Source organism: Engraulis encrasicolus, chromosome 1, assembly GCF_034702125.1.
Source record: "Engraulis encrasicolus isolate BLACKSEA-1 chromosome 1, IST_EnEncr_1.0, whole genome shotgun sequence".
Classification (NCBI taxonomy): Eukaryota; Metazoa; Chordata; class Actinopteri; order Clupeiformes; family Engraulidae; genus Engraulis; species Engraulis encrasicolus.
In genome coordinates, this window is record NC_085857.1 from 8,075,504 (window position 1) to 8,092,234 (window position 16,731).

Sequence of the window (16,731 nt, forward strand, 5' to 3'; positions counted from 1 at the left end):
GAGAACACACACACACACACACACACACACACACACACACACACACACACACACACACACACACACACACACACACACACACACACACACACACACACACACACGCCGAGCGAGAGGAGGACCAGAGGTGAGACATGCAGAGAGCAGAGCAGAGGTTGCACCATTATGGCCCCGAAAATGATGCGTCACGATTATTTTATCTGAATCGCCATTATTGTGTCACAAATGCTTTATCATGTGGGGGAAAATGCCTGTATTTTATGGCACTACTTCTAGTATTTTTGGGGCTTTTCAAGCTTTTATTTTGTTTTATACAAGATATGATAGTAAAGGTAGCGGCAGGAAGCGAGTTGGGAGAGAGAGACGGGGAAGGGCTGGTAAAGGACCCGGTCCGGAATCGAGTCCGGGTCTGCCACATATAGCGCGTTCAGGCCGACTGAGAACCGTGCTGGAGCCCGTTCCCGCACCTAATCGTGAACCGGCCGTCGTGTTCACGCCACAGATATTTGCGTTCGCGAACTGGAAAGTTGGTTCGCAATGCGAACCGCAAAATAGGTTTTTCTCTGCGAACCGTGACGACAGCGTGGCCGTCAGCAGGTTCATCCGGGTACCACAGTCACATGGGGAAAAAGTTCAGGGACCGGTATGAACACGGGCGGTTCACAGACCAGCACTTTAGTGCTGAACGTAACTGGTGCGGGCACCGACACCGGCTCCGTTCTGGTCGGCCTGAAAACCCTAATAGTAGAAGAGTGCCCTACCGTATGACATTACTTCTAAACGAACAATATGAACCGTTTTCAAAGGCACGGTGAAATTTTTAAATAATAAATGCGACACTAGAGGTCCACTTTCGAGTTTTGAGTTTTCATGAAGGCCCCCCCCCCCTTGACCCCTTAGCAACCCCCAGTCTACCCCACCCTTCCCGGGGCAGCGGTGTCGACCTTCCCTCCCTGCCCCTCTCCTCTGCTCGCGTCGCGGTGCGTGTGAATCATAACAGAGTCTGTTGACCCAGACGAGAGCAGGGCCAGCTGACCACACAGAGGCCACAGGCAGGCGGCTAACAGGCAGGCGGCTAACATGCCACCTGAAGACCTGAGGTGACCAAAGCAGCAGAGTGGTTGACCGTGAAGACCATTTGGGCAGTTGTGTCTCATTTTCGTCCTTTTCATGTCGCACTCTTAACCTTTTTTCCATCTGTCACTCTTTCTACCGCTCTTTTCTCTCTCTCTCTTTTCTCTCTCTCTCTCTCTCTCTCTCTCTCTCTCTCTCTCTCTCTCTCTCTCTCTCTCTCTCTCTCTCTCTCTCTCTCTCTCTCTCTCTCTCTCTCTCTCTCTCTCTCTCTCTCTCTCGGTTTTCTTGTTTGAATGTGGCTTCTGTCTGTCTGACCGCCTGTCCTCTTCCACTGTGACGACTCGTTGGGTCCCTTTCTCTCCCTCTTACTTCATCTCTGAGTCACTCCGTGCTCAGCTCACCCATACACACATGCACACACGCATACACGCACACATGCTCCTCACCCATATACACACATGCACACACGCACACACGCACACACACGCTCCTCACCCATATACACACATGCACACACGCACACACGCACACATGCTCCTCACCCATACACACACATGCACACACGCACACACACGCCCATAAACAGAGCAACTGTCTGTCTCGCAGGGGATGTCATCCCTGCTCCTCACCCATACACACATGCATACACGCAAGCCCATAAACACAGCAACTGTCTGTCTCGCAGGGGATGTCATCCGTGCTCCTCACCCATACACACACACGCACACACGCACACACACGCTCCTCACCCATATACACACATGCACACACGCACACACGCACACATGCTCCTCACCCATACACACACATGCACACACGCACACACACGGCAATAAACACAGCAACTGTCTCAGCTCACCCATACACACATGCACACACACACACACACGCCCATAAACACAGCAACTGTCTGTCTCGCAGGGGATGTCATCCCTTCTTTCGTCCTTCATCTTTACTTTGTCCCCCCCCCCCTCCTCCCCCCCCCCCCTCCTCTCCCCCCCCCCCCCCCCCCCTCCTCTCCCTCCTCTCCCTCTCCTCTCCCTCTCTGTTGAGTCTGGGAACCCATCTTGACCTATGACCCCGGTCACAGCTGCCGCTTGCTGCTGTGTTTTCCTATGTGCGCCCGCCGTGCATGAACGTAATATAGGAACCTTCTTCCTCCTCCTCCTCCTCCTCCTCCTCCTCCACCTCCACCTCCTCCTCCTCCTTCTTTGCTGATCGCTGAAGCAAAAATTAAGAGACGGGAGAGAAATGTGGGTTATGTTTTGTCAGATTATGCTTTAGAAAAACTGACCCTTATGAAAGACATGAAATGCCGAAGTGCTTTGATTTCAGCTGGAAAACTAACAATCTAAGGGATTCATTTTTATCCAAAGTTGTAGTGTAATCTTCGATACCTCCTGTTTGAAATGACGGGTTCATTCGCCAAGTATCACAACCTCTCGCCAACTCCAATGCCTGCTGCTTTGTGTAATACTGTAGAATAAAGTTTTATTATTAAAGTACTGGTATTAAATTAAGTCTTTTTATTTTAGCTCATAATCTAACAATACACAATGCGAAGGAAAGCGATTTGAAAGTCTACTCCCTCATCATTTTCATCCATTCATTTTAACTGAGAGTTAAACGTGAAGTTATTTTTGTATGATCTTATGACACCTCAGTTACCCCAAGTAGGTATGTTTTGTTAAAGTCTGCAGCCTTATATTAACCGTAGCGGAGTAGTTCTTCATTCATCCCTCCAGTCCTCCTCCTCCTCTCCTCCTCTCTCTGCTACTCCTCCTCTTCCTTCTCCCCCACCCCCCTCCTCCTCCTCTCTCCATTCCTCATCCCCCTCTCTCCCACTCCATCTCCTCCTCTCTCTGCTACTCCTCCTCTTCCTTCTCCCCCACCCCCTCCTCCTCCTCCCCCCTCCTCTCTCTCCTACTCCTCCTCTTCCTTCCCCCCCCCCCCCCTCCTCCTCCTCCCCCCTCCTCTCTCTCCTACTCCTCCTCTTCCTTCTCCCCCACCCCCCTCCTCCTCCTCTCTCCCACTCCTCCTCCTCCCCCTCTCTCCCACTCCTCCTCCTCCTCTCTCCAGTCCTCCTCCTCTTCCTCTCTCCAGTCCTCCTCCTCTACCTCTTCCTCCTCCTCCTCCTCCTCCTCCTCCTCTCTCTTCTCCTTCCCCTCCCCTCTCTCCAGTCCTCCTCCTCCTCCTCCTCCTCCTCTCTCTTCTCCTTCCCCTCCCCTATCTCCAGTCCTCCTCCTCTACCTCCTCCTCCTCCTCCTCCTCCTCCTCCTCTCTCCAGTCCTCCTCCTCTCTCCAGTCCTCCTCCTCTCTCCAGTCCTCCTCCTCTACCTCTTCCTCCTCCTCCTCCTCCTCCTCCTCTCTCTTCTCCTTCCCCTCCCCTCTCTCCAGTCCTCCTCCTCCTCCCCCTCCTGCTCCCCATGTTCCCCGCTGTTCTGGTGAGGAAAGGAGGGAGAGTAGAGGAATGCATGCCGCCATCCCCAGCCGTCTCATCCAGCTCATACCAAAACAAATAGTCTGAACAAAAGCAGGTTTGTGCCCTCTAGAGTAGCTGCACTGGTCCCATCCCGCTGCTTTTACACTGCAGGACAATCCCCGTAATCAGGCAGACAGGCAGAGAACTTGTAGTCACTAGTGGTACAGCAGACAGGCAGAGAACTTGTAGCCACTAGTGGTACAGCAGACAGGCAGAGAACTTGTAGTCACTAGTGGTACAGCAGACAGGCAGAGAACTTGTAGTCACTAGTGGTACAGCAGACAGGCAGAGAACTTGTAGCCACTAGTAGTGCAGCAGCTGGAACCAGCACTCGGGAGGCAGACAGGCAGAGAACTTGTAGTCACTAGCAGTGTAGTAGAGGGTTTGGAAGGTGCTGGAACATTATACTCTGAAAAAAAGCACTGGACTGACTATTGTTTTTGAGGGGTAGAGGACATGGAATGCCTCTTGTCTCGAAGAGAAGGGTGGCGGGGGGGTTCGGGGGGTAGACTGTTTTAAGTCTCACTGTTATCTCTCCCCTTTATCCCAGCGGTGAAGTTTTAGAGGTCTGAGGAGCAGAGTTTCTCATTTAGTTTTTCTCATATTTCATCTCAAAAGTTTTGTCACTTTCTCCCCTCCTGTTCTCTCCTCATGTCAACACATAAACAAAGCCGAGATACGAGCACAATAATAATGGTTGTGATATTTCTCTCAAATGTTTTGGCACATCGTTTCGTTTCTACAACGACGTCTCGTAAAAACTTAACAATACAGATGTGTGCCTCTCCCGAATCCATAGTTGCTAACTGTGTTAGCTACTTTGTTGTTTGCAATGTGATTTCCCATTGACAACTACCCACGTTGCTAACGGCTAACAACTACGCTTTCCAGAAACGCACCCCTGATGTGTTCCTCTCCCGAATCTCGACCTTCATCTGCACGCTCCTCCTCTCATTTCTGGAAGAGCGCCAGAATAAACCCACTTGTATTTTTAGCCTCAAAACAGTCAATTCACTGTAGTGTTGCAGGCACAATTTAGCCTGGAAAGTGACCCTATTAAATCAAAAGCATTAATCAAAAGAATCTGCGGTTTTGATCATCATCACGTTCAGTGCTTTTTGTAAGTGATGGGAAAGTAGTTTAATGTTATCCTTGTCTGTATGAATGTAGCAAAAGCATATTAAACAAGCGAAGATATTGCTTTTCCACTCTTCTTAAAAGTCTCTCCCATTCCCTTCCTTGTCGTCCATCTTGTGCAAACAAAACAAAGCTTTATCTCCAAGAAATTGTTGAGCACGAAGTGGGTTTGCACAAACACACACACACACACACACACACACACACACACACACACACACACACACACACACACACACACACACAGACAGAGGCACAGACACACACAGACAGACAGACACACACAGACAGACAGACAGACAGACACACAGACACACAGACAGACAGACACACAGACAGACAGACACACAGACACACAGACAGACAGACACACAGACACAGACCCACACCCCCACAACCACACACCCACACCCACACCCACACCCACACAGACACAGACACACACAGACAGACAAACACACACAGACAGACAGACACACACAGACAGACACACACAGACAGACACACACAGACAGACAGACACACACAGACAGACAGACACACACAGACAGACACACACAGACACACACACACAGACACACACAGACAGACACACACAGACAGACACACACAGACAGACACACACACACACACACACACAGACAGACACACACACAGACAGACACACACACAGACAGACACACACACAGACAGACACACACACACAGACAGACACACACACACACACAGACAGACACACACACACACACACACACACACAGACACACACACACACACACACATCCACACACACACACACACACACAGACACACACACACACACACACACACACACACACACACACACACACACACACACGCATCCTATGCATACTCATTTTCCTCACATCTCTCTCTCCTCTCTGAGGCCAGTCAATGTCGAAACACAGGTGTGTGTGCAAGCGTGGACACACAGAGAGAGTGTGATTGTGGACACGCGCATACTCTCCCATCCTCTGCATAGTAATTTCTCACCCTCTCTCTTTTTCCTCTCCTCTCTCTTACTATTTATTATTCTAATCACTTATTGTTACTGATTTATCACTGGTGCATCACTGTCACTCACCAATGTTAAACGGTCAGTATTATTATCATTATCACTTTACTGTTATTGGTGTTAGTCAGTGTTACTTGTCCTGTCTTGCACTTTGATGTCAGTCTACTCTGTAAATGTCAGTCCTGTGAATGTCTGTCTTTCATGGTATAGAGAGAGAACGTAATTTCAATTTCCTTGTATGACCTGTGCATATGAAGAAACTGACTTGACTTGACTTGACTTGACTTGACCTGACTTGACTCTCTCTCTCTCTCTCTCTCTCTCTCTCTCTCTCTCTCTCTCTCTCCTCCCCTCTTCCTCTCTCCCCCTCTCTCCCACCCCCATCCTCCAGGATGATCGTGTGTAACCAGGTGATGAAGTACCTCCTGGACAAGATCGACAAGGACGAGAAGCAGGCGGCCAAGAAGCGCAAGAAGGAGGAGTCTGTGGAGCAGAAGCGCTGCAAGCAGAACGCCTCGCGCCTCTCGGCCCTGCTCTACAAGCACAAGGAGTCGCTGAAGTCGGAGATCCTGAAGAAGAGAGCGCTGCTGGACAAGGACCTGCAGATCGAGGCGCAGGTGAGATGATCAGACCTGGCATTAGGTAAAGGGTATTGGGTCTAGCCCCTGGAGCACAGTGGGGTTAGGGGCCTAGCTGAAGGCCCAGATCCTCAAGAAGAGGGCGCTCCTCGACAAGGAGCTGCAGATGGAGGTGCAGGTGAGACGGACAGACTGAACATTAACCCTCTAGCTACCATAACGGCCGTGAACGCCCGGCTGCCTCTGTACCATAACGGCCGCGGCCGGCCGGAATATTTTTATATGAAAATACGGCTGAACCGCCGTCATCATGCAGTTTTTCAAGCTTTCAAACACTTTAGCTCAATATTACAGACCTTCCTCGATATACTTTCAGTATAAAAACTATATGTTTATATTATTTAATTTTTCAGTATTTAGATTTTATTACGAGATGCGCCGCTTTATGCGATTTGGCAATCTGCCGTCAATTCAAATGACGGCCGTCCGAGATTGGATGGCTACAAACACAACCATTCTGTTTCTACAACCAATATACACTAAATATGAAAACTTCCAACCCTCTTCGATCTATTTTCATGGTCAACAGCACATGTTTATGACTATTTAGGCTATTTTTAGATCATGTTGTTTTATTAGGCTTATGAGATGGTGTTCAACTGTGATGAGTTCTGCCATGGTCCTAAATAGAAAACACAACTGTCCAGCCGATGTCTACACGCTACATATTAAAAATGTAAACTGTCTTCGGTGTGTTTTCAGAGTCAAACCATATGTTGGTATCCAACTATCTTAGTTTCCTGGAACAACGGACAGCGACAGCTCTGCGTAACATGCGCATCTGGAAGCGCAGCATGATAGGCTACTCATTTTGCGTGTCAGCTTTGGCAAAGCAGTCAAGGACTGTTACTACTCCACGTGTCCTTCATAAAAATGTGCGTGAAGACGTTGAGTTGAATGATAACTTCCAATAGTAGCCTACCAACGTGGTGTTTGTAGCACTTCAATTCCGTATTACTCGGTGATGCCTGGCGCGTCTTACCTGTGCCAAATTGGGAGGGGACACTTCCTTACAGCTCCATTCATGTCCTGTCTGCTATCGCGGACACTTCTACGGTTATCCTTACACGTCTTTGGCATGGTTTAGTTCAAACATTATTAGCTAGTGTAGTCCATTACAGTTATACCGCTTGAAACCGCTTGAAAACAGGACTTTTGGGTGAACGACATTTGTTGTCGTCACATGATCATTGTTCAACTTTGACCCTGGATGGATGGATGGATAGACGAAGGATAGATAGATAGATGGATAGAGAGATCGATAGATAGATAGATAGGCCTAAATATATAGATATATAGATAGATAGGCCTAGATAATATCGGATTTTATCACATTTTTATCATTTAATCCACATCAAAGGCACTCTATGGGAATACTGAACAATTAATTATCCATAAATGATATACCATTTGAAAGTGTGTTTTCTCTACTTTAATATGAAAGTAACTTGTAATTGACACTTTTCATTTCTTTTCAAGTTATTTGACATTATTTAAAATATGACCAAAATGTCAATTTTTCCTTAGAATTCCTGGTAGAATTCCGACCTATTCAAAAAAAATCCTGGTAGCTAGAGGGTTAAAGGTGCATTAGGTACAGGGTATTGGGTCTAGCCCCTGGAGCACAGTGGGGTTAGGGGCCTTGCTGAAGGCCCAGATCCTCAAGAAGAGGGCGCTCCTCGACAAGGAGCTGCAGATGGAGGTGCAGGTGAGACGGACAGACTGAACATTAAAGGTGCATTAGGTACAGGGTATTGGGTCTAGCCCCTGGAGCACAGTGGGGTTAGGGGCCTTGCTGAAGGCCCAGATCCTCAAGAAGAAGGCGCTGCTCGACAAGGAGCTGCAGATGGAGGTGCAGGTGAGACGGCCAAAGTGATGGTGTTATTTAGGCACAGGGTACTGGGACTAGCCCCTGAAGCACAGTGGGGTTAGGTGTCCTGCTCAAGGCCCAGATCCTCAAGAAGAGGGCGCTGCTCGACAAGGAGCTGCAGATGGAGGTCCAGGTGAGATGCCCAGGATCGGATGCCGGAATCGAACTCGGGTCGCCAGCGTAGTAACCCAGTGCCCTACCGTTAGGCCACGGCAGGGCAGAGAAGGCCAGACTTTACCTTAAAGCACGGAGTAGCTGCACTTCTGTCCAAATGATTAGCTTGTCCAAAGTGAAACTGTTGTTTAGGTAGAGGGTACAGGGTATAGTCCCTGGAGCATAGTGGGGATTAGGAATCCTTTTTTTCGGGGGCCGTTTATGGCCCATGAAGCCGTCTTATCCGGACCCGATGTCATTTTAATGTGATGTCGTTTCAAATGAAAGAAGACATTTTTTGTAAAGATAAAGTTGCAATACAATTAAGATATATTTCCAGGGGACCTAGTGAAGCTGTTGCAATACAATTAAGATATATTTCCATGGGACCTGGAAGCTGGGGGTCTGTTGTAAAGGTTGCCACCGTCAATATAGGCCTGAAGTGCAGGGGGAAATCCTGGTGTGTGTTCATAGCACGGCCCTTGGAGGACTTTATAAAATTTGAAGTGGCCCCTCGAATGAAAAAAAAGAGTCCCCACCCCTGCACTACACCATGGAAACGGCAAACGTTCAAGTTCTATTTTCAGTTTTATTGTCCCAAAAGGGGCAGGTAGATGTGCAGCAAGTCAAAAAGTGCAAGGTTAAAAAGGTAAATAAGTTAAAAAAATATAATAAAAAAATATCATCATAAATAAAATAAAATAACACATCTCGCCATAAAATTAATTGATTCCTTACTTGTGTTTCTCCCCCACGGCACCAGGAGGAGCTGAAGTTATTTAGGTACAGGGTACAGGGTATAATGGGGATGGGTATCCTTTTTTTTTCGGGGGCTGTTAATTGACTCCTTGCTTGTGTTCCTCCCCCACGCCACCAGGAGGAGCTGAAGAGGGACCTGGCCAAGCTGCGGAGGGAGAAGGAGAGGGCCCAGGCTGCAGCCGCCTGCCAAGCCGCCGCAACGGCCGCCATCGCACACGCTCAGTCCGCCACCATGCCCCCGGGGGCTAGCCCGCCGCCCGGCCCCGGCGGACACAAGCGCAAACGGGAAGAGGAGCGCGGCATGATGGGAGGAGGAGACCTGGGCGGCCACGGCCATGGCATAGCAGGAGGAGGTGCAGGAGGAGGAGGAGGAGGAGTGGTGAAGTCCAAGAAGAAGAAGATGATCTCCACTACCTCCAAGGCACTGACCAAGGACACCAAGCTCTACTGCGTCTGCAAGACACCCTACGACGAGACCAAGTAAATGAAGTGCACAATATTACTTGTTGGTACATGTACGTAGATAGAGACACTAAAAAAGGAAGACATGCACCCCAGCCGGAAGAAGACATTAGACTCATTAGACATCAGAGGTGTCAAAAGTAAAAGCAACCTTCTAGCATGTTTTCTTATTTCTAGCAGTTTGATCTAGACTGTAAACACACACACACGTTATCCAGGGCAATGCATTTCATACACATATGCTGTTCTTCACAAAAAAATAAAAGTAAAGGAATGAAGTAAAAAAGAAACAAGAAAAAGAGTAAGGAAACGTCCTACGAGACCAAGTAAATGCACCTTCTTAGTAACATGGTCTTGTTTTAATTTGAGCAATTTAGAAATTCTAGCTTCTTGATTTACAATAAAGGTTACGCACATAACCGGAATTTCAGTTCATGCAAATATTTTTCTAGCCGCATGATTTTCATGTACATCTTTCTTTAATGTTATGGTCTTTCCATTTCAGTATGTAGTTCATTTACTTTCCTCTAACTTTCATATGAGTTTATAAGAAAGTTTCATGCAAGTTTTTAGATGTGTCCTAGCATCTCTATAGGAGGGTATGTCTGTCCGTCTGTCCGTCTGTCTGTCGATCCGTCTGAAAAGTTTTCTTTAAATTGTAATGCCCTCCTGTGTCCACAAGGCGGCAGTGCATAGGCGGACGCATCTTTGTCCGCCTGTCGGACTTGTTATATAGCAAGTGCACTTTGTCTTTCCTTTTACCTCTGCTGATTAAGTGTCCTCCCGTTATCTGACCTCTGCCTGTGAATTGAATACACCTTTATTGCCCCGAAAGGAACTTGTCTTGCGTTTTGGGAATACAATTAACACTTGGACAGTCAATTACAATTGTACACAAAGACAAAACTAGACTTAAAAAAAAAAAAAAAAAAAAAATACAAAGTAGAATGAAATAAAAATTTAAATCCTATATACAATTATTGTATTACAGTTATTCTGTCTAAACTTAACTTATTTAAAAGTTCGATGCTTCTAGGCACAAACGATGCTAACTGTGTTGTTGTTGACCCCTGTGTTCTCCGCCTCCTTTTACTTCTGCCGGTTAAGTTTCCTCCTGTTATCTGACCTCTGTAAGGGATGTAATTAAAATCGAAATGTATCGATGTATCGGAAGTATCGGCCGGCAATTTAATTGAATCGAATCGCATCGTATCGTGGGGCATTCTTAAGAATCGAAGAGAATGGAATCGCTGGCCCCTGTGCAATGCCCTAGCTCCATAACACAATAGTAGTGGAAAAGTCATTGGAAAAAATCGAATCGAACCGAATCGCATTGTAGCTTGGGGAATTCTTAAGTATCGAAAAAAATCGAATCCCTAATTTAAGCAATCGATACCGTATCGTATCGTCATGAAGGCTGTGATTTACACCCCTACTGTTGACCCCTCTCCTTTGTTGTTGTTGACCCCTGTGTTCTCCGCCCCTCCTGCAGGTTCTACATCGGCTGTGACCTGTGCACCAACTGGTACCACGGCCACTGTGTGGGCATCACGGAGAAGGAGGCCATGAAGATGGACGACTACATCTGTGCCGAGTGCAAGCGGGCTCAGGAGGGCAGCACAGAGGAGCTCTACTGCATCTGCCGAACGCCCTACGACGAGGCACAGTAAGCAGACACACTCTTAGAAATATTAAACATAACATAACCGTACGACGAGGCAAAGTAAGCAGACGCACTCTTAGAAATATTAAACATAACATAACCGTACGACGAGGCACAGTAAGCAGACGCACTCTTGTCATAACTACTGTATAGAAATACATTACACTTATAACGACGAGCCACAATAAGGAATAAACAGGGATTAATGCACAGGCTAGATATATATCAGTCATAGCCCTACGACGAGACACAGTGAGGAATACGCAGCCTTGTCATAACTACATAAGTACATTACACTTATAACCCTACGACGAGGCACAGTAAGCAGACGCAGCCTTGTATTGGCATAACTACATAAATACTTTTAACCCTACGACGAGTAACCCTAACCCTGCACAGTGAAGACCCATCCCACAGTCTTGTACTGTACACTGCAATCTGTCTCTCTCAAGTCTGTGCAGTGCGCTACAGCAGCTACTCTAGGGTTAGGTAGGATACTTGGAGAAAGCAGCGCCCCCTAGAGTTTGGAAGGACACTTGGAGGATGCAGCTCAGTCTAGGGTTAGGTAGGATACTTGGAGGAAGCAGCTCAGTCTAGGGTTAGGTAGGATACTTGGAGGAAGCAGGTCCTCTACTCTAGATGTTAGTAGGATACTTGGAGGAAGCAGCGCCCCCTAGGGTGAGGTAGGATACTTGGAGGAAGCAGGTCCTCTACTCTTGTGTGAGGTAGGATACTTGGAGGAAGCAGCGCCCCCTAGGGTTAGGTAGGATACTTGGAGGAAGCAGCATATTTCAGCAGAGCATGTTGGGCATGTTTGGCTTGTTCCCAAGTGGAGCTTAGCTTAGCTCTCTCTGGTGACTGGTGCCAAGTCAGGCCATGCCTGTCGCCCCTCACTAAACTCTCTTGCTCCTTTCGACTAGAAAGTCTATTCTGCTCTTGAACAAGTTCAGCACACCTCAGATGCACCCCTTTGCCACATCTGTTGTGTTTTCCTCTCCACACTCACCTGAACCGCCGTTTAGCTCTTTAGTCCTCAGTCGGCTTCCCTGCATCAGCGATTGGATGAAATAGGAATAAATCAGATCTAATCATTTCAGACTAAAACAGAGTTCACCCCTCAACTAAAATCTGTGTGACAGACGCCACAGCCAATGGCATTTTTTTCTTTCTTTCTTTCTTTCTTTCTTTTTTTCTTTCTTTCTTTCTTTCTTTCTTTCTTTCTTTTCAATGTATGAATGTACAGATTTGTGTAGAACTTTTAACTGTGTGTGATTTTATTGTTGGACCCCAGGAAGAATAGCTGGGTCTGCGCCCAGCTAATGGGGATCCTAATAAACTAAACTAAACGGCTGTGGAATGCTTGCATTCTGCTTTTAACGGACGTACTCTAGTCCAGTGGTTCTTAACCTTTTTTTCTGAATACACCCCCTTAGCTGTTCCCAAGACAAGCCGTGCACCCCCATCCCACGTGTATACGCACCAAAAAAAATATTTAAGTGATTAATTACAATGATTCTTACTTCAGGCATTAACCAATACTTAAATAAATTTACATGGGGACGAAACCATTTTTAAATTTGGTCTTAATTTGGCCTAATTATAATGTTTGGAAGCAGAATTTTGGTCACAACCTCAACACAAACAAAATTTCGCGCACCCCCTGAAATCTCTGGCGCACCCCCAGGGGGTGCCCGCACCCCAGGTTAAGAACCACTGCTGTAGTCGCTTCTATCGCTCGTGCCGCTCTTGCTGCTCAGTCGCTTCATCTTGTCGCTGCCGGTGTATTCGCCCGGTTATGTAGCGCTTTTCATGTTTACTTAACGGGGTATGCCACTATTTTGGGGCTTAATACAGTTAAAATCGTTGGCCAGGGTTTATAAAGGTGGTAAAGTGTCTTATTTTTCATGTAAGCCATTGTCTTGCTTTAAGACAAGTTAAGAGGGAGCATGTCGCTAAGCTAGTGAAAGTCAATGGATCCGTGTAGCATTGGCTGGTGTATTTGCCCGGTTATATAGCTCTTGTCATGGTACTGAAAGGCTCGATGTCGTCATGTGTTCCCGTGTAGGTTCTACATCGGCTGCGACCGCTGCCAGAACTGGTACCACGGGCGCTGCGTGGGCATCCTGCAGAGCGAGGCCACCCACATCGACGTGTACGTGTGCCCGCAGTGCCAGTCCACCGAGGACGCCATGACGGTCCTCACGCCGCTCACCGACAAGGACTACGAGGGCCTCAGACGCATCCTGCGCTCCGCACAGGTAGAGAGGATGCACATGCACACACACACACACACACACACACACACACACACCAGCTTCCACCGCATACACCTCAAACACATACACACCACACATACAGCTCCAGGCCTTTTTATTAGAATACCATGAAAAAGTTGATTTATTTCCATAATTCCATCAATAATGTTAAACTGTCATGGATTGTAGATTCATGGCCCAGTTTTTTAACTATTCCAATCATTATTTTTTTTTCTTTTTATATACGTTGGCCTTCCAGCTCAAAAAACCCATGAATTGGGGAATTCGCATTATTAGAATATTGTTATAAAATCAAATTTTTCTTCATCAAAATTCGGGTCACATTAAATCAGTTGAAATTTGGTACTTTCTACATAACATGCAATGGTCAATACTTGGTTAGGACATTCTCTGTCTTCATAATGGCCATGATGCGTTTAACATTGAAGTCAATGGCAAAAACAGTGCATGGGAGTTATGGAAGCCCAGAAATCCTTGATGCTTTGTTGTCAGCTGTTCTTGTTTGTTGACCTGGTGCCCCACACTTCACTCTTCAATATACCCGAAGATTTCCATGCCACGTTTTGGTGTTAACTCACCAGTTTAATTCTAACTCAACAGAAATAAAACCCCATTCATTTTCAATGGGGTTTCATTTCTGGTTATTTAGAACAACAGTTTTTGCCATTGACTTCAATGTTAAACGCATCATGGCCATTATGAAGACAGAGAATGTCCTAACCAAGTATTGACCATTGCATGTTATGTAGAAAGTACCAAATTTCAACTGATTTAATGTGACCCGAATTTTGATGAAGAAAAATTTGATTTTATAACAATATTCTAATAATGCGAATTCCCCAATTCATGGCTTTTTGAGCTGGAAGGCCAACGTATATAAAAAGAAAAAAAATAATGATTGGAATAGTTAAAAAACTGGGCCATGAATCTACAATCCATGACAGTTTAACATTATTGATGGAATTATGGAAATAAATCAACTTTTTCATGGTATTCTAATAAAAAGGCCTGGAGCTGTATGTAGCCATGCACACACACACACACACACACACACACACACACACACACACACACACACACACACACACACACACACACACACACATACACACACACACACACACACCTCACCTTCCACCTTTTTACACACACACACACACACACACACATACACACACACACACTGAACCCTCTCCTCCAACTCTCCCTTTCAGTGGCCCTGGAAGACAATGCCAGTGCTGTTCCCCCATTCTCTGTTCTCTCTCACACACACACACACACACACACACACACACACACACACACACACACACACACACACACTGTTCTGCCTTCTTTATCATCCCATCTCTGCTCTGCTCTGCTCTGCGCCACGAGGCCCCTTATTGGACATCTTCCCAGCCGGGAGATTTTTCTTTTCTTCTCTTTTCTGTTCTCTCCCTTCTTTCTACCTTTTTCTTCTGTCTTTATTTTTTTCCTGTTCTTCTTTTTTTTCTGTCCTTTTTTCTGCCTAAGTGTGTGTGCGTGCGCGTGCGTGTGTGTGTGTGTGTGTGTGTGTGTGTGTGTGTGTGTGTGTGTGTGTGTGTGTGTGTGTGTGTGTGTGTGTGTGTGTGTGTGTGTGTGTGTGTGTGTCAGTGGCGGTTTTGGGGGGTGTGATGTTGGTAAGCACAAATTCTGTAACCAAGCCAAACTAGTGGGGTCTCTCCCAGATGAGAATTTTTAAAAATAAAAACGCTCCTAAATTGTGAATTTTGACCTCTTCAGACAGCTCCCTAGGCTACTAAGTCATTCTACCACGTTGCATCCTTCACTCCACGACTTGAAAATACAATCCAAATGTTCGCGTTGCATCTTACAGCAATGCATTGAACAGAAAAACACATCACCAGTGACGGTCATCATTCCAGAAAGGGTTCTTATTCTGCTAGGTAGAACTAATAGAAATTAAGTCAAGTGGCCACGAGCATGCCGTTGCGACCAGGGTACACTCACTGTAGGCTACACGAGAGCTGCCAAAAACTTGTGTTGGCCTGCCGTTAACTTGAAAACAGGCTACGGGAAAGACAGACACTGGCACCCTTCTGAACCCATCCATGGGTGAGCGAGTGAACCCCGTTCCTAAACCGCAAGCTTCATCAACAACCAAACATGTTACAGCGGACAAATATAACCTTAGCCTACCTTAAAATGCTGTCTTGACCGCAGAAATCCCAAACTTTCACTTAATCCACACGTTTTCAAAATCATTGTCCATGTTCCCGTTTGTAATCCATATGATATCATAGCTAATCAAGATAGGCATATTGTGCTGCCGTTTAGCTATTCTCTTCAACTAACTGACGGTGTGTGGTTCATGTTATCTGCATATTATTCATTCGTTTCTTCTTGATATGTCCCAAAGTTCTACTCCATGATTTGTCCACATCCAAAACACAGACGTTTCCTGAAAACTTTGATTGCAGTTCAAATGTGTTGTCAGTCTTCGAGATTATCATAAAATCAACTGGCTTCAGTCAAAAATGTAAACATCACGTCTGCCTGAGCTCTACTTCCTGAATCCAATGTTAACGTAAGGTGTCAGATCGAGTTATGATTCATCAACTCATCTGTCAATCATATTTTCCGGTGCGCTATTGGTATGAGCACAATGAAAATGTGCTTCAAAAACGGGCGTTGCATCCGCGGAAAGCCAATTAAAAAACAGATTCTCTGCCATTGACTCCAAGTCATTTAGAAATTGTGCTTCATTTGCTGTAGTAACGTGTTTCACCATCGCTGTTAAACAGTGTTTCTCGATAGCCACTGTGGTGTCGCTGTTTAGGCTAACCAGTTTTATAAGAACCGCCAGTAGCAGACAACACAGACAGCTGAATCACGTCAACAGGATGAAGGGTTTAAATTTGGATGTCGCGTTTGTCGCTTTTATATTGGTAAGCCGTGCTTCAAGTGCTTACATTAAGAACCGCCTCTGGTGTGTGTGTGTGTGTGTGTGTGTGTGTGTGTTTCTCCCCTCCTACTTTGTTCTTGTCCCTGGCCAAGCGTGCATGTGTGTGTGTCAGTGTGTGTGTGTTGATTTTAAAATCTACCAGTCTCTAGCAATTTTTACCACTCAAAGTGACTGGTGAGTTGAAAAGTTTACCAGTCAGCCCTGAAATGTACCCGTCCTTGACTGGTGGACGGG

At 46.3% G+C, this 16,731-nt stretch overlaps 1 protein-coding gene across 1 annotated transcript in view; it reads left to right on the forward strand.

The window, feature by feature from the left end:
- bptf (bromodomain PHD finger transcription factor) overlaps positions 1-16,731 on the forward strand; it is a 110,741-nt gene that overhangs the window by 83,494 nt on the left and 10,516 nt on the right. The window contains exons 33-36 of the mRNA XM_063196175.1: positions 6,121-6,346; positions 9,268-9,629; positions 11,104-11,277; positions 13,340-13,532. Coding sequence (XP_063052245.1) covers positions 6,121-6,346; positions 9,268-9,629; positions 11,104-11,277; positions 13,340-13,532 — 955 coding nt within the window. The remainder of the gene's footprint in view (positions 1-6,120; positions 6,347-9,267; positions 9,630-11,103; positions 11,278-13,339; positions 13,533-16,731) is intronic.